At 43.2% G+C, this 21,602-nt stretch overlaps 1 protein-coding gene across 3 annotated transcripts in view; it reads right to left on the reverse strand.

Annotated features, from left to right (window-relative positions):
- The window catches only part of WASH1 (WAS protein family homolog 1), a 43,570-nt gene that overhangs the window by 9,377 nt on the left and 12,591 nt on the right, over positions 1 to 21,602 (reverse strand). For all 3 annotated transcript variants that reach the window (XM_017804846.1, XM_017804848.1, XM_017804847.1), the window contains exons 3-4: positions 1,010 to 1,121; positions 171 to 317 (exon numbers count right to left, since the gene is read on the reverse strand). In XM_017804846.1, the coding sequence (XP_017660335.1) occupies positions 171 to 317; positions 1,010 to 1,121 (259 nt within the window). The remainder of the gene's footprint in view (positions 1 to 170; positions 318 to 1,009; positions 1,122 to 21,602) is intronic.

Raw genomic sequence — 21,602 nt, forward strand, 5'->3', positions numbered from 1 at the left:
TCCACAAGCTTCCCAGTCTAATCTCACATCCTTTCACTGACAGACCAAATGAAAATATGTTCTGCTCCCAGCCCCTACCCCAAAGCCTTGATTCACTTTGTCAAAGAGACTAACAGCCTCCCAGCTTCTTTTTGCTTGTTCGTGCCAAGGTCTGTTCCCCTCCCCCTTACCTGCAGAGCTTTCTCATCCAGCATTCGATGTTTGCTCTGAATCTTGTGCCTTGGCCCTTTCTGTTTAGCTGGGTCTTCTGCACCAGCAAAAATTGAACTGTACTCCTGCAGCCGTTCAGGGGCTGGGTACTTGGCACTGGAAAATACCTGTGGAGAAACAAGGAGGGACTGAAACAACCCAACAGCTGGGAAATTCTACAACACAAAAACACCTGGAATGGAGTGAACACCCCATCTGTGCTGCCAATGGGAATGGACAGTCTTGGAGACAGCAAGCTCCTAACAGTTATGTGCATGGACTGCCACTTCTGAAACTGGAAGTGCCAGAACCTCTCTATAAAAGTACAAGGAGATCATTGGCAAAAATGCTTCCACTGGCAGGAAAGGAGTTGGAAATACTGTATAAAATGGAGCAAGAATGGTGAAAGGAGGATTTTCACCAGTTTTACATGGCTTAATGGGATTAAGATGCACTAAGGGGAGGCTCTCTAACAGCAGCTTTCATTCAAATAGCCAAACTGCCTATGAGTCTGAAGTGCGAGGGTGTTGGGCTTACTCAGCACATGCCTTTCATCTTTCTCAGGAAGCAGCTGAGACAGAAACCTATAAAGGCCCCATAAAGCCTGGGGCTGTGTGGCTCATGGGTCTAAAAATCATCAGTTGGCCAAGTCAGGAATGGGATTCTCATCACAACCCTGCTCAGCAGCAAGGCATGGAGTGGTGAGTGGGCAGCAGCTGTGGTGGCTGAGCACCCTTTCCTCACCAGAGCTTACATCAGGGGTACAGAGAGAAGGTGGAGGGAAGAAAGGAAACAGTGCAGCCTTCACTGAAGTCATTACCTTAATAGCCTTTTTGCTGCCCTTTATCTTCTCAATCTTCGCTTGGGCGAGTGTGACTCTCTCACCAATTGCCTGAAGCTGTGCCCGGCTGGCCTCCACCCGCTGGGAGATCCTAGGAAGCAAGCACATTTCCTAGGATGAAGAATCCAGAATCAGCGATTTTTAGGCAACAGCCAGTGCCCAGACCCTCAGAGAAGGATGCAAGTCTCAGTAGACTGGGTTGTTTCAAAGGGCAAAACAAAGTGCTGGTTGAGACACACTCATCTCCATCCCACTGAGAGCTTTATGTACTCCGACATGACACGAAGTAGGACTAGTCTGTGACTCACAGCACAATGTTCCTGAGGCTGTTTAAGGCACAGAAAGATGGAAAACTGCAGCTTTTTTGCCAGAGGGCCACAAGCCTCTCTGCAGGTACTGCTGACAAGAAAACCACAGCCATTTATCAACTGCCAACATATTTTTAATAAAAATGACTTGTCACAAGTGAAAGGCAACACATGTTAATGAGCAGAGTTCAGGACTCACATGGCTTATACTGTCCTCTCCTGTACCAGCAGATCGTCACACAACTTTGCCTATGTTGCTTAGCAGTTTTGTGATTTGGTTTCCACATCAGTTAAACAAGATTAGGTCCTCATTTGGAGAAATGAAGCCCGATAATGTGCATCATTTTTGCATGACTAGATGTGCTGGTTTTGGTTGGGGTAGAGTTAATTTCCTTCATAGTAGCTGGTATAGGCCTGCGTTTTGGATTTGTACTGGAAACACTGTTGATAACTCAGGGATGTTTTGGTTATTGCTGAGCAGGGCTTGCATAGAGCAAAGGCCTTTTCTGCCTCTCACCCCACCCCACCAGCGAGTGGGCTGGGGGTGCACAAGGAGTTGGGAGGGGACACAGCCAAGACAGCTGATCCTGACTGACCCAAGGGATATTCCATTCCATATGGAATCATGCTCAGCATATAGACTAGGGGGAAAGTTGGCTGGGGGCCACTGCTCAGGGCCTGTCTGGGCTTCGGTCAGTTGGTGGTGAGCAATTGTTTTTCATTCGCATCACTTGTCTTTCTTGGGGTTTATTTCTCTTCCTTTTATGTTATTTTCCTTCTCATTACAGTATTATTATCATCATATTTTATTTCCATGATTAAACTGTTCTTATCCAACCCATGAATTTTCTCACTTTTACCCTTCCAGTTCTCCACCCCCCCAGCCTGCTGGGGGCAGGGTGAGCAAGGGGCAGTGTGGTGCTTCGTTTCAGGCTGGGGATAAATCACGACACTAGATCAGCATCAAAATGCTTTGGGACTGAGGTGAAAAGCACTCTGTGGCAACAGGGGAGAGCAGACACTGGTTAAATACCTCTGTGTTCACCACGTGGACATATTCCTTTCCCACAAAGCCTACAGCAGACACCTTGCAGCCAGGGGCACAGCCAAAACTGCCTGCATGTCACGCACAGTGGCTGCCATGCTGCGGGAACTGTCACACAGGTTCAACTAGAGCTTAGGAGGGACAGTGGGAGCAGACATCAGCTACAGGAAACTACAGAGTCACCCTCTCAGAAGAGACCTTCCTTCCCCATGCATGACCAGCAGGTTCTCCCTAGCTTCAAGCTCAGAAGCTGAAAAGTGTTCTGAACATTCACCTCCAATGAAACCAGCAAAGAGTACTTTTATGGCTATACAACCCATTAGGAGAGAGAGCACTCCACTTCACCCGTGTTTTGTAGCAATGAGTTCCATCAGACCATTCTGTGCCTGTAAAAATCAATCTCAAGTACTGTCTTTCAATTTCACCAAAAGTCCCTCTTTGCTTTTGAGAGAGCTCTCACACTTTTTTTCTGCTCTGTCTGTATAAGTCCCTTCAGCAACAAATTTGACATCAGCAGTGATCCATGATTCCCAATTTCAAACTGTATCAAATCCATCTTTTCAAATATTTTCACCCTGTGCAGCACATTCCCTATTGCAGTACAGAAATGGACTCACTACAGCACATTCCCTATTACAGTACAGAAATGGACTCACTAAAGCCCCCCACAACGTAGGTAGTGAAAAACAGCCAATACAAACCTGTTTTACTTTGTATCATTCTGAAAGTAGCCCACTTCTTTCACTAAACAGCTTTAAGTGTTTCTGTTTGTTATAGCCGTGCTCCCCTGTTCCTGGAAGCATGAAAAACCTTCCTTATGCATATGGAAGGATAGCACACAGCCTGTTTCCACTTTATTCTGTTTGGAGTAGGAGACAAGCAAAATTGAACCTCATGAGATTCTCCCTCTCAGAACTATTCTCCATTTCTCCATCCTTTTATTTTAAACACAGTCTAACAGCTTGTATTTTGTACCAACACTGAGTACAAATCTGTTCATGATTTTCTTCCCACATCCTCCCTCTGCCTCAGTGGAGTAAGTTCACATCACTTACACACTTGATAGGTTCTCAGAGTAGTTTCTGTTGTTCCTTTCAGTGTGCATTTCCTAGCACCTGTCTGCAGCAAGTTTCATGTGTCATAGGGCTGTCCCATTGCCTGGTTTTGTTCAAGTGTGAGATGCCTCTGAAGTACCTAAGTCTTCCCTAACTGCTCTCCCCAGAACATTTTCCCATCTCACAGTTCATCTCTTTTCTAGAAGTTTCATAATTGTATTGATTGACACTATTTCCAGTACTGCTCCTGGGGGCACCTGACTATTTTTTCTTCCTTCAAAACTGAAAAAACCCCAGTCATTTATTTCTGCTTTGCTGCTCTCCCTTAAATCAATGATGCAATTTTCTCTCTCACCTGTGAGTAGACCTCTCTCCTAGAAGAACTCAACGAAGCTTTCCTGAAGCTCCACATAAAAGCAAGGTATCAATTGCCTTTTAGCCAATACCCTGCTGACTCCCACACACAATTTTCAGGACCTGACAGGGCACATGTTTCTCTCCCAGAAGGAAGTGTTAAGCAAGCAGTTATGCAAGCTCAGAGCTAGACACCAGTAAGTGTTCTCCTTCCTTCCACTCCATGAATGTGAGTGGGTCAAATGAGGCAGTGAAATGCTTCCCTCGCTCCCTTTCCTGCCCCACATCATCCCCAGTGCTTCACCAGGTATCAACCTCTTCCTCTCCCTTGCCTCACTCAGTGTTTTGCTAGCTGTGAAGAAGCAAAGGAGTTTTTGAGGAATCCCAGTTACACTTACCTTTCACTCTTAACCCCTCCCACATTTAACTCTCATCCTCCAAAACACCTGTGTAGGAGAGGAACAGTGCCACGACTCCCTTTACAGCCCCACCAAACACAGCAGTGCATTGGCTATTCCAAAGGGCTTCTCAGTGCCAGACTCCTCATCCCTCCTGTAGCACAGACAGCACCATGGGAATAACAGAGAGCAAAGCACCTCTCAGTCCACTGTGCTGCACACACCTTTCTCATTTAAAATTTGCTGGAACCTCTCTTAAAAAGGAAACAGCCCTTAAACCCAGACATGACTGGCAATTACTGTGTCCTAGCTGCAACAGCAATGGTGCATCCATAAGGAAAGAGGGAAGACATCCAGAGTTTCATCCATCCCTACTGCCCACCAAATATGATCAGTAAAAGGGTAGCATCAGGCAGACAGCCCACTCCCGGCACAGGCTGGGGAAGTTGTCCAGTGGCAGCTCAGGTGTTTCAAACCATGACGGCTCTTCCCCAAGGCACCCTGTACTCTCTCCTGTGATCTGCTACTCTAGGATTTGACAGGCCAAATCCCACTGACCTTAGGAGTTCTGCCAAAAACCTTCACCTGAGGTGGTACAGATGCAGGCCCACAACACTGAAGGAATACACATCAGTCTACAGAATTAATTTATTTGTTGCTGAACAAGATAACTTTGAAAATAAATATTAAACCTCCTCAATCCAACTAATCCAAATTCCATCATATCTACAGCCTCCTAGAAGTGCATGACCGTTATGCATGTACAGTTAAAAGAGACAATACACTGTACTGATACAGAAAAAACACATGGAGAAAAATCCCTTGTGTTCAATCATCCTCCAGTCATTTTAGTATTTCTACTGCTGTGGAAACTGAACTTACTCTACGGGTCAACCAGTGTTTGTAAAGAAAGGAAAGAGAAAGGGAGGGAGGGATGTTGCCAAGGATTTCAGGAGCAAAGTGCTTGAAGCAAGGTGGCATTCGGAGCTCGTCACTGAGCAGTGTTTGGTTGAAGGGCAATTGCACTCAGGACAGCAGGGGTAAGTGTTCATAAAATACCCATTGCTGCCCCTCAGAACCCTTTGCTCAGACAGCCAAAGCCACCGTCAGTGTCTGAGCCTACCCCATGCCTAAGTTATTAGACACTGCTGTGTTATTTTGCTCTCGGTGCTCTCTTCTGCTTGAGAAACGCCTTTAGTTAGATTCAATGTGACTTTGGAGTTGCGAAGAAGCAGGAGGCTACAGCAACAGCCCCCCCGTTTCATCAGCATGTGCTCCCTTTGGGACAAGTGAACAGGAGGCCTGTGGAAAAAGAATAATCACCTACCTTCAAATCCTGGGCACTGAGCCAAATCAACCCTCCCCTCCCAATGCTTTTCTTTGGGGAAGTAATACATGTGGTAGATTAAATCTATCTAGTGGATTATCTCTTAATCCATACAGACTTTTATTTTTGATCTAAGCAGATATTAAAGCCAATCTTTCAGCTGCTTTGATTCAAGCTTTCACTTTCTCTTGTACCTCTGAAATCTTTTTGCCCTCAAGCCCCCTGCACCTCACCCCCAACTTAGATCTTGTTTCTCCATTCTCCTAAGGCCCTCATCCTGCTGCCTTAAACTCCTCTCCATGTTACAGGCAACTCTCTCCAACACCACAGCAAGTTCCAGGAATATTTCCTCCCAGATCACTGCCCCTCTCGTCTGTCCCGCCTGCAGCCACAGAGCAGATGACTTCTTGTTTCCTTATAACTCCTCTGATATATCTCACATTCAGGCAGCTACTGGAAGACCTCCTCTGCTGCATCTGTGTCTACTTGTGGGGTAAAAACTACTGTTCTCTTGCTCCCATAGGAAAAAGATTTGAAGCATTAGGAATCTGACCTCCAGGACACTGAATACTGTCTGACAGTCATCAGCACTGGCAATAATGCTACATTTCTATGCATGTCTCCAAGCACTCCATAATGCCAACAACAACAACAAAAAAGAGATTTTTATCATCTATATTTGCCAGGGATCAGACAGCATCAGAAAGAAGTTTAAAATCAGAGCAGGTTTAAAGACAGGCTGACATATTCCCAGAAAAGTGGCTGAGCAAGACAGAATTCATCTGTAAGGAAGCAGCACAGCAACAGGAGATGCTTTGCTGTCTATGCTGAGGGTACATGTCACCCAAAAGAGACAGGGATGACAAAATTTGTGAAGTGGGAGAGAGAAGAGGCAAGCTCCACATCAAGGTGAATGAGAAAGGTGAGGCAGCAGAGGCTGGAGCAAACCTCTCTAGAATACCAAAGAACTTCAATTTCACGTCTGAAGCACAAAAGTAAGCGATCAACCAAGGAGAAAGAACATTATGGAGCAGAATGAGAAATGAAGTTGCACAGGAGGATAAGGCAGACGAAGTATTAAATTACTTTTCCCCTTAAATAAGGAAACATCACAGCAAGTCAAGCTTCTGGTCTCCTCCCAGCCCAAGCTCCAGCTCTGAGAGATAGCAGGGGGATGCTTGGCAGTGCTGTTCTAAACTTCAGGGTACATACAGTAAATTTATTCTATTAAATCTTGGCTTTTTGCCTGAAAGTCAAGCTGCCTTTTTTTTCTTTTTTTTTTCCCCCCAACAAAGTGTGCTTTTATTAAATTTCTGCCAAACTGCAGGAAGCATGAATAAGAAGGGATGGAGTTTATAGCTCTTGTATTTTATTACATTCCCAGACTCTCCAAGCAGCTGGTGCTGGAGCAGGGTAACAAGGGAAGAAAACAGTGCTGGCTGCCATTTACTGCTCCACAGCACTGGTGTCAAAACTGACATGATATCAGTACTGATGAATGAGATACCACTAAAACTCTAGGACAAGTTTCAGTTGCCTCCCAAAAGTCAGGGAAGTAGTGTGCATCATCCCATGATGAAAGCAGCAAAGGAAGATGGTGCTGAGGGAGATAAATGTCCACCTTTCATCTCAGGCTTCTGAACTCCCTCCTCACCTGATTCTTTCCTATGACCTCTGTCACTGCTCTCTTCTACTTGTATGCTGAGGAGAAGAACAAAACCTCAAATTTTTCAAGAATCTGCTCTGAGAAAAGGCAGTGGGCTTTCATGGCTCCTCAGGCTGCTGTAGTGATGGGAAAACATCAATGCATCAACCCCTGTACTCATAACTCAGGGCTTTGACGCACAATCCCTAGACTGAAGCGGGCCTAGAGATCTTAGCTAGAATATATGAGAGTGTTCAGGCTGGCTAACAAAAGATAATGTTTTATGAGGCACCAGAGTGCTCTCTACAAATGGCCTTACCCCTTACTTCCTACGCACTGTGGTGGGCCAGCTCAGAGTTCATGACTGGCAGTGTAAAAAATGAAATGCAAGAAACCCACTCCCCACTCCCACGCTGTGCCTCTACCCCAGCAGCTGGCAACATCTCAGGATCAAGATGGGGAGAGCAAAGGAAAGGCTGCTAAGACATTTACAGTTTATAGTGATCCAGGGAAGCATTCAAAACCAGCTCACAAAACCAATTCACCTCAAAAGTTTGAAAGGCAAAAAGCAAAAAATGTACACTCTTATAAAACACCAAACACGTTCAACCACTCAAAGAAAGATCAACTTGTTTGCTTTCTGCTCTTCTCTCTCCATATTTAAGCAGTTTTTAAGGTCTTACTTCATGTCTGAGTAAGTGTAATCAGAAACTGTCATCATACACCATTTCTGACAGAAAGAAATCCCAAGTGAGACAGTGTAATCAACGTTCCTTCCTCCATTAAGGGCTTGGGTATTATACTAATTAATGTTTATCTCACTTTGATTGCTCCTCAAGCCTGATTTGCAGGTGTTTCAGCATTTGCACAGTGCCCTGTTCCTGTGATGCTGAACCGCTTTGCAGATTGGAGGGTGATCAAGGTTGCCAAGTTATCCTCAGCAGGATCTGCCATATATCACTCTCCACAGGTCATGTTCTCATACAAAAATCATTTCAGTTTGATTTTTTAATCTCTCATTTTGCAAGGCACTCCTGCTACTGTGAGTTAAGTTTATGTAAAACTGGAAACTTAGAATTTTGACCTATCATCACAGCACCCTCCTCCCTCTTCCCCTGCAGCTTGTTCTCTTCCCCAGAAAAGCAGCTTCCTTTTTTCTTCACAAAAAAAAGGTCACAAACAAGTTCCTTTTTAACCTTCCAGTCCTTTTACTTGCCTCCCACCACTGACTGATCTGAAAGCAGATGTGCTTTCCTTTTTTTAGAAGAAATATGTACTAAATAAAAAGTCTGTGTATACTAAGCAGAAAGTCAGTGTTTGCAAATAAATTACACAATTAGATCTTCTATTTAAACTACACAGGTTACTTTTGGTAAAGCTACTTCTCCATTAATAGTGTTAAGATACATAAACACAACAGGTTCTTCCATCACAGTGACAACTTTTGGGAAAGATTACTTCTAAAAGAAGCAATGGAAAAAAATGGTTCTTTCCCAGTACTGCTGGAGTTTCACAGGTGACCTTTTGAGTTCCCCCACTGGTAGTGGAACTGCTTCCCAGAGCAGCAGCCACAGGAATGGTCTTGAGATAGCAGGCAGCTGATGCTGTAAGTACAGAATCAGTACAGAATAGTTTGGGTTGGAAGAGACCTCTAAGGGCCATCTAGTCCAACGCTCTGCAGAGAGCAGGGACATCTTCAGCTAGATCAAGCTGGTCAGAGCCCTGGCCAGCCTGGCCTTGAATATTCTCAGGGTCAGGGCCTCTACCACCTCTTTGGGCAACCTGTTGTGATGTTTTACCAGCCTCATCACAGAACATGTACTGCTTATACTTAGGCTGAATCCGCCCTCTTTTAATTTAAAAATTAAATTAAAATTGTCCTATCCCAACAGGCCCTGCTAAAAGGTTTGTCCTCATCTTTCTTATAATCCCCCTTTAGGTACTGAAAGGCTGCAAAAAGGTCTCCCTGGAGCCTTCTCTTTTCCAGGCTGAACAATCCCAACTCTCTTGGCCTCTCCTCATGGGAGAGGTGTTGTAGTAACTGATACTAGTGCTGTAACTAGTAAAAGTTACTAATATAGTAACTGGTTTGTTATCTATACAGTATTCATTCATCCTTGCAAAAATCTCACAAGTATTTACTCACTGAAGCTCAATATTTTGTAGTAATAGCCTTAAGTGTTTTGGGGTTTGTTTACCTTCTTTTTTTTTAATCACTTGTGAAAGGAAGGATAATCCTGTTTGGACAGAATTTTACAAGACTGTCAAAAGTAAATTTTGTTGTCATGTTGCTTGAAGTAATAGATCTTATTTGGCAGATAGCTTGAGAAGGTGTTTTGGCACCTTGTAACCTTAAATTAATCAACTGTGTACACAAACATTAGGCTTTTCTTTCTCCCATCAAAGCTCTATTCTCAGACTAGCCAAAGATCTTCCTCCCTGTTCCCATTGAAAAGAAAATACATGTCACTACAAAGAGTCACAGGAAAGATAGGCAGTGGAGAAATGCCCAGGTGGCTCTGTGGTGAACTATATCTGGGGGTAGGGAGAGCCAATACCTTTAAAAAGATCTCAGAGTCCTCTCAATCACTGAGTGTGGAATAAACTCCTTCTCAGCCTTCATTTGGGCACCACATCTGATTCTACACCGACAATGTTTTTGTTACACAGCTCACTCTTGATCAACATTGTGCTCCACATTTCCTATCAGAAATAGTTACAGGAGATAGATCAGCCTGGATTTAGATGTCTGATCTGTGTCCTCTCCGGGGCAGGGTTGCAAGAGAAATGCATAAGCCACCAGCCAAAAATTGTGTTTCTTCTGAACTTCACCTGAACGTAGCAAGAGCAGGAGGTGAGCACTGACAAGCAGCTGCCCCAGCCCTTTCAGCCTGTCCCCCACTGGAGCCAAAGATGCCTCACTACATCGCCAGGATCATGTGGGAAGAGTGACATTTGCAGAGCCTTCCTCCCCACTGGCAAGGCAATCCACATTGACTCAACATAGCAGAACAAGAGGACAGTCCAATCGGTAGCAGAAGATCAGGAAGCCCCTCTTCATTCCTAGATTTCCCCTGTATCTTCCAAGTGGTTTTAAATCAGTTTTCTTGACCAAGGTAAGTAGTACCCAGTTACACATGTGTGATAAGAACCAATGTAGTGAACATCTCTAGAGTTCTACTACAGGTCTTGCCCTTATGTAAGGCTGAATATATTGGGAAAGCTGAGCTCCCTCTCATTTGTTGAGGTGGAGGGTTTTTTTATACCAACACAGGACAAATCTGCTCTCAGTCTGTTGATCTTCACTACCAAAACAACCCATTGCCATCAAGAATAAGAATGCTGATCAAAACACACCTGCCTCCAGAGCAGAAAACGATCCCTGGTAATAGGACTCTCTCATGGTTTTCCAAGAAAAGCACTGCTGTTCTTTGCATTTAATCAAACATCCTTAGAATTTCATAATTTTTCACCCAAAGATCTCGAAGCAATTTCCAAGTGTTAATTAAGTCTCGGTTGCTTGTGAAACCAAGAGTGGAATCATTTGTCCCCTGTAACAAAAGAAATTCACAGTGCAGGCCCAGCAGATCAGATTTTCAGTCCATACTTCACTAAATTTAACAATTTTGCATTAATTCACAGAAGTTAACACATACAATTAAGTAGTTAATTTTCCATTTTACTGAGCTTAAGACCACCTGTGCAAGTACTTCTGCCTTTTTCAGCACCTCCCCACTGTCAAACCCATCCCACTGCTGCTCTCCAGAATAAACTACAGCCAGCAAGCCCTGACACAAAACACTGCCTGTTCTCTCACCACCACCACTTCTTTATTGGGATCCATAATATAGCCTCTAACCACATTTAAGACATATGTTTAAAGGTAAAGGCTTTTGCACTGACCTTAAATTTTCTCCACTTCAGAGTAGCTGATGGCAATCACACAAAATTTGACTTGCACACGGTCAGTTGAACCTTTCATTCCCCTTTTCAATAACAGATACTTAAGAACTAGCATTTACAAGCTAGAGCTCACTCAACAAAATCTGTCTCTGTAAAACTAAAAATCCCTAACTAAAATCTGTCTCTATAAAAACCACTGTCCTGCACAACTGGATGTGCATATTCAGGGGAAGGAAAGCCTAACCAAGAAAAAGGATTTGCTACCATAAAACAGTCTGTTTCATCAGCTGGGAAACCCTCAAAGACAACTACACTTCATTTCTTCTTCTAAGTCTTACTCTCCTTTCTGATTTCCATCACATAATAAAAGGTCTGCCTCTGTGGTCTTCCCTCACTCTGTCCTGACCCATTGAGGTTGTCACCAGATACTTGGTAAATGACCAAACCAGCCTCCGAAGCACGACTTGGAGTATCTAGGTCATTTTGTTTTGCACTCAATATTGTGTTTCTGTTCCACCATATTTGCTGCAGAGACCCCTGTACTTTCAACAGCTTCTATTTCAACAAAATTTCTTATACTTCCTTCCAGTCTTCCTTCAGTTAGATAATTCTGCCCTTGTGAGCATTGATACCTGCTACTTCTGCTCAGCAATGATCCTCTTCAGCACCCTGTAAGGACTAGTGTCCATTCCCAAGATTCCCCCAAAATTTTGCTACAATTAAAACAAGCCCAACCACATAAGACACACTTTATCAGAAACAGTTATCACCCCTTTGCCATTACAAAACCCCATTGCTAACTTATCTCTTTCCTTTCTCACCTGTGCTTTCAATTTGAACTTCTTCTCATAACAGATACTTCAAAACAGGTCTCCTTCTCTTAAAGGAAATATTTCTTTACATGATTTTTGCAAATGAAGTTTTTTATTTCACAAACAGAGGTTGTTTAGTGTTACTTATTCGTTCTCCTACAATCAATTGCAGTCACACTCAAATCTCAAAAGGCACCTTCTGTGATATGCCCATCAAGAAGCTAATTTGAGCCTAAGTGCTTCTTCAACAAATTAGAGCAACTCTTTATGACACGTTTTCCACCTAACACCTTTCCTGAGTGATTACAGCACTTTCTTGAGGGATTTCTAGCTACTCTTCCTCTGAAAACTTTGGCCCACAGACAGAGATGTTCCTAACAGCATCGAAAAGCAGATACCTCTCTGCTTGGCCCGTCAGCTGCTCTGTCATTCCAATGAACAGTCTGTGCCACATCAGTGATCAGACATCACTTTTGGAATAGTTCTAGACTCATGATTTCATTTTCCCCACTGTCCTTTTAAAACTCATCTTTCCAACATAGTGATTCACAAATAGTCATTAAGAATGGAAACACTATTTTCACAGTAATACCAGAACAAATTTGTACAGTACACTTCCCAAACCTCCTTTCCTACCCCAAAACTGCCAGGACAGTAAATTCATAAATTTTAATAGCCTAACCACTCTCCCTCTGACATACTCAAACAGTAAATGTTCTCATGGATCAATGCCTTTAGCAGCAGCTAAACCCCTCATCACCAGCTAAAAGTAAGCATGAAGAGTAATGACGGGCATGATTTTGGCTGTGTCCTTATTTGTTCCCCACCCCTAAATCACCCATGTGCTAGAAAGAACAAAGAAAATCCTGCCTGATGCTCAGCTGGGAGCTTCACACCCTCCCTTCCTAAAAAGAATAGTCACACACAGTCTGAGTTTGCTCTGGAATTAACAAAATCCAGGATGTCACTCTCAAAAGTATTGTTGTTGAAGCAAAACCAAACCAACCCAGTCACTGGGACAAATGAAACACAGAGAACTGCTCTGTGGAGACCATGAACTTTCTTACTTCTTGGTGCTGAGCTACTGGAATGACTGGCCTGTTATACATATGTCAGAAATAATCAGTGAGGCTATTCCTGCTGTACTACTACAGAGAGGAGCTTTACCTCCCCTTCTAAAAGGAATGCCCTGTTATGCCTCTTAAGCCCAGCAAGCATGTTTTCATATTCAGCTTTGCTGGTCAATCTAAAACAAGAGTCCTAGAAGTAAATTCAAATCCAAATACCTGGTTTTATAACGTATATTAATCCAGAATAAGGATCATGTTCTTGGATAAATTAAGAAAGGAATCCATCTCAGAAGACACTAAATTACCCACCTGGGGTTTCTCTTTAACACACTCTACCATCCAAATCCCTTATCCTGGGCTCCAAAAATAATTTTTATTCTCTCCTCCCCTTAATGGCACAGCATGGTGAATTCCTTCAATAAAATGATTGCTTGGAGAATTTAGATGGAAGAAAAACAGGAACCCCTTCATTAGCATCTGCAAATGGATCTACTGTCTCCAAAAGCGCTGCTCTGTCTTAACTGTCAGCTGCAGTTACACCCAAACTCTAACCTACCCCATTTGCAAAAGCCCAGTGACAGCATCACAGCCAGTCAGAAAGGACCATGGAAAGGGAATTTAATCCTCCAGTCAAGTGTGAAGAACAGACCTTTGGCACTGGTGTTCCTCCCACAATTCTCCCCTCAGTGAGCACACTCCCACTTACATAGGAGGGAGCCTGTAATACACATTTCAAGCCACTCAGTGTTATTTTCCAGACAGTTTTCTCTGCACTAGATCCCTAATGGAAGTCATGCCTGTAAAACAAAATTACCTACTTGCATCTCTTCCTCCAGGGCTGACTGAGTATACAAAATCATCCATAGAAACAGAAAATCACCCCAACACATGTGTGGGGCTCCAGTGTCTGAAGCTGGTTGAGAAGGTAGAGCTATCACTTTGTACAATAAAAGAATAACATGGCAGTTGTGTCAAGAAGAGTGGGAGTGGGAGAACCTGACAATATTGCTGAAACTGTAGGCTAAGGAACAAGGGAACACTTCTGCTCTAAGGCACACACTGACTTGTTATGATCTGTTTCTCCTTGCTTATTTCCAGACAGAAATAGCTGCAGCCACTTGGGTAAGGGACTGAGTGGGAAAGGAGTGCCACTCTGGATGGGGAAGGTCATAAGATCTTTGCCAAAACTCTCTTCATTAACAGAGACTTATCACTGGACAAAATCTCAGCCACTGCATCTCCTGTCAAGTGCAGATCTGGATCCTTCCAATCCACTGACATCCAGAGTTTTTCAAGGAAAGGATGCTTAATAAGCTACACAAAGAGCAGAGTTTCGGAGTTCTCCTGGATAACCTTCTCAGGGCACCACAACAGTGGGAAGATATTAGGGAAGCACACTGAACACTCCCACACTAAAGGACTGCAGCCATGAGACCTCTTTGCATCATTCACTCACAGGTGTGGCTGGAATGTCAGTCCCACCTCTGCTCTCTGGACAGCCCTCAAGGCGCAGGTCACTGCCTGGACCCTGAACTGACATGGACATCACACTGAACTACTGAGGGATTGGCACCATGGCTGCTAGCAAAACACAGCCAGAGACATACTGCAGCCCAACGTGCGTGTCCTCCCACAGAAAAACCCCTCGTTTCCCTAACAGACCTTCCCACCAGGTTCATGCTGAACTGCTGCCTCCCTCCAACCCAATGCTACTTTCAAGGCACCTCTGAACATTTCTGAACACCAGGTACCAGTGATTCACGTTACCATGTCTGAACTGCGTAGAAACCCTGAAACAACGGTCAAGAGATGAGCCTAGAAAAGGTGTCAACATGCCCATGCAATTCTGGCTTCAGAATTAACTGATAACAAACATGCAAAGGTGGATACCTGGTCCCATTGTAAAGACTTGCACGACTTGTAAAGACAAGTCTTTTTGGCACATGGTCAGGAGGAGAGATCAGCACCACTTCCATCCTCTGCCAGATCTTTTCACTTCTTTCTCAAAGGGCTCTCAGTGCTCTTGCCACGCAGAGAAGAGCCTGCTTTAGGGTTCAGTGTGGAATTCTCTTCTGACATACCTTTAGACCACTACGGCTACAACATCACCATTATTATTTCTGGATATATTACTCTCATGCTGCAGGATATTACAACTGATAGCTATATAAAACCTCACTGCATTAATGTGTCAGACTACTTCTGAAGCCTGTAAGCCTCCACAAAAGCAGACCCTGCTGCACTTGGCTTCAGATAAGGTTATTTCACCACAATTACTTAGTGCACACTATCTTTGCAATGCAGAAACAGTTCAGTGAGCAAAAACTTCCATCTTGTCAGTAGCAGAGAGGTCCTCTTGGGCTTCTACTTCTTAAAGCAGTAGAAGCAGGAGTAATTACACATCTGTACTTTTTGCTACAGGATAGCTCATAAAAGTTTAAAAACCAATTTATAGCAGTTGAGGGTATACAAAGTGATCCATCCTTCAACTTAGTCACAGCTCTGTCCTCAAATTGTGCTCTAAAATAATCTCTGGTGAAAGAAGGCAATCTTCATCAAGATTATCACTTCTCACCTCCTCCACAAACGGGTCTAGCATTTGTTTCTTTTGCCTCTTGCTGCTACAGGCTTTATTTCCATAGATGGTTTTGCAACTGGCTTTATCTGTTTTGGAACACAGCCTTTGAATAATAGGCAATGATGGCTACTACTGGTGCCATCTCTTGTGTTAAAATCATAGCTCTTTAAACATTTTAGGTACGTTTTGCTGAGCTACAGGGAGTCTATAGATGGTAGTAAATTAATTTTAGTCCACAAACACATAAAAATATGTGCAAAAAGCAAAGAAAATTAATCCAGAAAGCCACTGTGAACTAGATGTGCTTGTATCAATTTTTTTTTTTGACTAATGATTTTCTTCAAGGTGCAAATTTCTGCTGCATGAACAGAGTCTGCACAGCAAATGTGTTAAGATTTATCACAGACTCTTTTAGGACACCTCTTTTCAGGAAATCCAGTTGCAGACAGCAACATCCCTGTTACAAAGGATCAGCATTGTCATAATCAATCCTCTACAAGGTAAAGTGGGATTTCCCTTTGCTCATGACCAGATCAAGAAAAAATAAAGCACTCCTTTACTGAAAGAGCAACCTTGATTCCCTCTGTTCTCTTTTGTTACCACTCCTCCACCCTTTGAGGAGAAGCAAATCCTCCTTCTGAGAATGAATCTGATCGCCCTAGAGTTGCAAAAGCAGGATGAAAACTACCTAGAGAGGAATGTAACAGATTCAGGCCTCAGGTTGGCCAAGCCACAATGAATATATTCCACTGGGTACTTTTCCAGGTACCGAATCACACTTACATAGGTAGATAATATTACACTTCTTCCCACTTCTGAATCTCTCACATGCTTTCTCAGGGAGTCTGTCTAGTCCTGTCTTTAAGGACCAGAGAGGAAATTTGCTCATGAGAACTTGAAAGCTGCTACTCAATATTGAATTTTCTCCAACAAGGCACAGAATATAAACAAGAGGCTTCCCTGTCAGGGTTAAAAAAAACACCAACTAAAATAAATCAACAAGCCATATGTACCCAAGTTACCTTAGTTTCTCCTTACTGTTTGCCTTTCCTATTGCACATGCCATCTGTTTTGATCAAACTGTCTCATATTTCCACAAGATATTCTACTACCACTGTAAGAGCTGAGAGAATCCTATCAAGAGCTCTGTTAAGTCTGGAATTGTTGCGTGGCTCCTTTTGCTAAGGTAGGAGAACACCTCTCCTCAATTTTGCATTTTCCTTCAAACTGAAAGAGGGCAGATTTAGATTCGATATTAGGAAGAAATTCTCTACAGTGAGGGTGGTGAGTCACTGGAATAGGTTACATAGAAAAGCTGCATATGCCAAATCCCTGAAAGCATTCAAGGCCAGGCTGGATGGAGCTTTGAGTAACCTGATCTACTGGAAGGTGTCCCTTCCCACACTTTCAGTGATGGAGGATATGAGTAAGGCTTGTATTTCCTTTGTGCTCCTGAATGGCCATTTCAGCATCCTGGACTGCAGTATTTCATCATTCTCTTTTCAGATGCAGAATCAAGCATTAAGAGCCCTTCCTCTCCACAGAACGTCTTCTGTAGTTAATGCAAACTCATCTCACGTTTAAAGAAATATTTTGCATTAATGCCAGCACTGAATCTTTTAGCTATTCATTAAATTGTATCACTATTTGTAGACTTGCTATTAGGTGCAAGAAGTTGAAGTCTGGTTGGAGGAGGGTATTGAAGGTGAAGCACTTCAAATTTCTTTAAATTTCTCTGCACTTTTAATAAAATGCTGAAGGCCTTGTTAGTGTACAAAAGGCTACAGCTCTCTTACGAAGTTCAAGCCTGCCTTTCAACCACTTAAGGCAGAACAGATTGATCACCTTCCTTTCAGGGCCATGGGATTCACAGATAAACAAATTCATAGACAAAACTGATGTGGAAGAGCTGTTGCTAGTGGACGTAGAGCAAGGGCTTAAGTAACCATCACTGCATTTCAATGACTGCCATAAAAAGCATCTTGCTTGCAGAACCAACTTTAGCATTCTGTTCCTGTCCTTCAAAAGACACATTTAATCTCTGGAAGTCCAAAAGACAGATTTTCGGCACTTTCTGAGATTAGCAAGAATCCTGTCTTGCTAATTCTCCACTATGTTTGTTTAATTTTGAAGGAATAATCTTTTAATGACTTAGTACCATTCAGTCTCCTTCCCACCTGCTGCCCCACCCCACGGGCTGTCAAGGCATCTGAATAGAGCCTAGGGCCTCAGATCCTGCAAGATTTCAAGCTTAGGGATTTTAGAAACATCCAGGAAGAGTTGTGACCTGGACTCTTGCAGAACACTTTGTCTCCCTTTGCCTCTTAAGGGTGTAGGAGGCTTTCCAGCGCCAGCTGCCACCAGCAGTCCAGGCATGCTGCTCTGACACTCCTGTCACCTCCTAAAGTCTCCCTCCTATAGTCTGGGAACCCCTCTGAAGCTACATCTTTGCAAGCTTTCAAATTTAGCTTCCAGAGGATCAAGACAGCCAAAACAAATGAATGGTTTCTTACAAAGTGTGTGCTACACTTAAAAGAAAAATAACTCCACATTACTTGGACACATCTCTACGAGAATACCAACTATCTGCAGGCAAAATGTCTTCCCTGTACTCCATTTCCTCATGACTACAGGACAATCCAGTCACTCTCTACCTCACTGTTCCTGCTTCATCTTCCTGGCAGCGAATGACTGCTCCTACAGCCTCTCAAGAGAGGTATCTGAAACCAACCTAGACTTAGCATCCTCTTTCAGGGACAACTTCAAAGTACCACAAGGCAACTTGTGGTTTAGCAAAAGTCATAACACTCTCAAATTAACTGGAGAAAAATTAATTCCCTGTGCTACAGCCATCTTCCTGGTGTAAACTCCCCTGCACTGGAGCCCTCTTGACAGCTCTCCTCCTGGCAAGATCCAACTCTTGCAGCCAACAGAGGAACAAATACAATGAAGTGCTCAAGCTCCAAGCTGCATCCCAGAGCCCCACTGCACAACAAACAACACAGTATAGCTTGCAGCAAGACCCTCCCTGGCAAGTTTCCATTCCACAGACCTCCTAAATCAAGTACGTTTACAGGGATATTTTTAGTCCCCCCACTTCCATTACTGATCATCATGACTAATTGCAATAACAAGGGGAACACCCAAATGCACCTCAGGATTAAGATTTTGTCTGTATTTTAGTTTCAGGACTGCTCACATCTCAGATCTGCTCCTGTCCCAAATATCCCTTAAGGCTCTGCTGCCCATCAGCTATTCCTTACCTTCCTTAATCACACATCACATTTCCTCTCCACCCTTAACAGCATTTCCACAGTACTTTTGTTTTCCAGCTACCATCTTCAGTAGTGTGGCTTTCAGTTAAATCTTTGTTTAATATTAAAGCCCTTTTCAAATATTTAATATGAAATTAACTTGAATCCAACTGGGGAGAAAACAGAAGGATACACTGGTTTAGCGAAGTATTATTTCAGACAAGTAAAAGACACTGAATAAAGATTTTTAAAAGGAGCAACCCAAGAAATCTTCTATAAACTGAAAAAAAAAGAAACACAAGGATGAGAAATTTTGTGTGGTTGGACAACTTGTGGTTGGATCACAGGCAAAGTAAATCAGGACCTTGATAACAAAATTTCAACCCCAAATATTTTTCTTTCTACTGCTGTAAAACTCCATGAGATAATTGGCAAAGGCAATTTTCCACAAATCTGTAGCACAAAAGTGTACACTTTGAATATTGAACTGACATATTAGAGATTATTAACCTTTCCCAACAACACAAACTCTCCATAGAAACTGAGAAATCCCAAAGGATAAGTCCAGCTAACTAGTGGAACATCTCAGGAAAGCTAAACCCACCACCCATCTCCAAGTACTTACCGCAACAACATTCCTGTAAAAAATTCCACAGCACATAATTCCAACACAAGCTCTCGCTCAGAAAATGCTGGTAATGAGAAATCAAACAGATGAAAGGCTACTGTTAATTGAGTGTTTAAATTGGTCATCCTGCCTCCTGTGACCTGTATCTAAAACCCTCCTTAAAAGTTCAGGAGTTAAACTTAAGTAGATATTATGTCAGATTGGCTATGTTACAATATTTATGTTTTAAGCAGTAATGATATGTATTAAAATCTCAGTAGCTACAGGCAATGAATCTGATCTTTACTGCAGCTTCCACAGCAGACTAATTGCATGAATTCAGTGAACATACGCAAGGTTAAAACTTCCATTACTCCAAAGCATAACCCTGAAAAGGACATGCAGCCTCTTTATCCCCTCACTGATATCAGCACCAAGAGGATTTCCTAAGAGAGTGGGACTGTTGACAGTACTGGCCTAAGACATCAACCTCTACTGCCCAGCAGCCAAGAGCCTGCCCAGGTCAACACTCTGCCTTTGAAGGATGTAGTACTTTGGTGTACTCCATGTGGAAGAAGCCAGGAGGGTCCCTGCTTCCGAGGGTTAGAAATATGGAGAGGGATGCTAAGCTGATGTATCCTGCTCTTTCTTACTGATTCCAGACTGCAGTCCAGGTTGCTAGACCTACCCTCCAAGGCTGGTCCCAGAAGGTGGTTTTGCACCTGCACAACTGCTGATTATCAAACCCTTATTACAAACTAATGAACTCTGCAAAGTGCCTCATTCTCCATGTACTTCACCACAGTTGAACTTAACAGCAAGCAAGCTTGTTTGAGAGCGATTGGAAAGAAGAGTTTGGCAGGGACTTGTCTCATGGGTTATTTTCCAGGTTCCCCAAACGGTGGGGAAGAGGAGGAAAGCTCCTTATCTGTTCTCCTAATTCTCCAAATGCAAAGGTGTCTTTCTCGTGTTCCTAGTTCATTTCAAGAACTCATACTTCGCTGTCATGTCAGCAACAACTCAAAGCAGAAACTTAATTCAGCTAAAATGTAAAAAGAGATCCACTTGTGGAAAGATCCCTCTTTCCATAGAGAGTAAGAGACTCTTTCACTCCATCTTCAACAAACAGATTGGCTTGCCACTCAAAAGCACTGTACCAATCCAACTGTTCCCACAAAACAAGCCCAGAACATCTGCATCTTTGTAGTACTGAAGTAACGAGTTTGACACACTCTGGCCAAGTCTGCCACACTGAACAAGTCTCCTCTCCACCAACACTGTAAGCTGCTGTTATGCAGATCAGAACAGTCAGCTTCCCCAGCTCCTTCCTGGAAATGGAAGACAGAGCTGCCTTATCTCAGGAAAGGGAAGATAAAAGGTCACTCTTCAGTAAGTGGCAAAGTTCTCACCTTGAAAGCTTTGCCCCTTGATTGACATGGAACAACCAAGGTCATGGAACTTTTAATCAGATGCCTGCATAATTACTAAATCATTATTAATTATATCAGAGAGCCAAGACCTCAGAGGAAAGGCAAAGCAAACAAAGAACCCAATGAAGCCTCCTCTGTTGTTGGAGAAAATTGGTAATTAAAAGTCATGAGTGCACCAAAGGATGAGGGAACAGCATCACAGTCACTGTTCAGGACTCAGGAGTGACTTGCATACAAAACAGCAGGCTCATCTCCCTGGGGAAATTACAGGGTACTGCATTACAAAGCAGTGAGGAGGGACAAAAAGGAAATAAAAGACAGAGAAAGGCCACTCCTGTCTTATCAACAGCTTTATTTGCCCCACAGAGAGGGACAGCACTGCCAACCAGCCCCAAGGTTGAGAGGTGTTTCCACATGTTTCTGGCAGCTCCAGAAAGCTTTCTCTCAGCCTCGTATCATGAAGGGTTCCAATACTGTGCAGTGCACAAAAGAATGACACCTTGTCCTCAACCCAATCCAGCCCACACACAGCCCTTGCCCAGAAGCCCCTGCCAAAGACTATTCCAGCATAAAGCCTTTATTTCCCTCAATGTCCTGAGCTCAGCCCTAGCGACTACTCTCTCCCCAGAGGCTGCCTTTCAAAATATCTCTATGAAAAACTGAAGAATTTCACTCTATCCTTAAAAAAACCCCCAAAACTCAAAAGAAGACAGAATGTCATGGTCCTCCACAAACCATATTAAATCAAACTAGGTAGTCATGATCCCCCTGAAACCAAAGCAAGTG

Source organism: Lepidothrix coronata, unplaced genomic scaffold (assembly GCF_001604755.1).
Source record: "Lepidothrix coronata isolate B3197 unplaced genomic scaffold, Lepidothrix_coronata-1.0 Scaffold10, whole genome shotgun sequence".
In the NCBI taxonomy this organism is placed as follows: domain Eukaryota; kingdom Metazoa; phylum Chordata; class Aves; order Passeriformes; family Pipridae; genus Lepidothrix; species Lepidothrix coronata.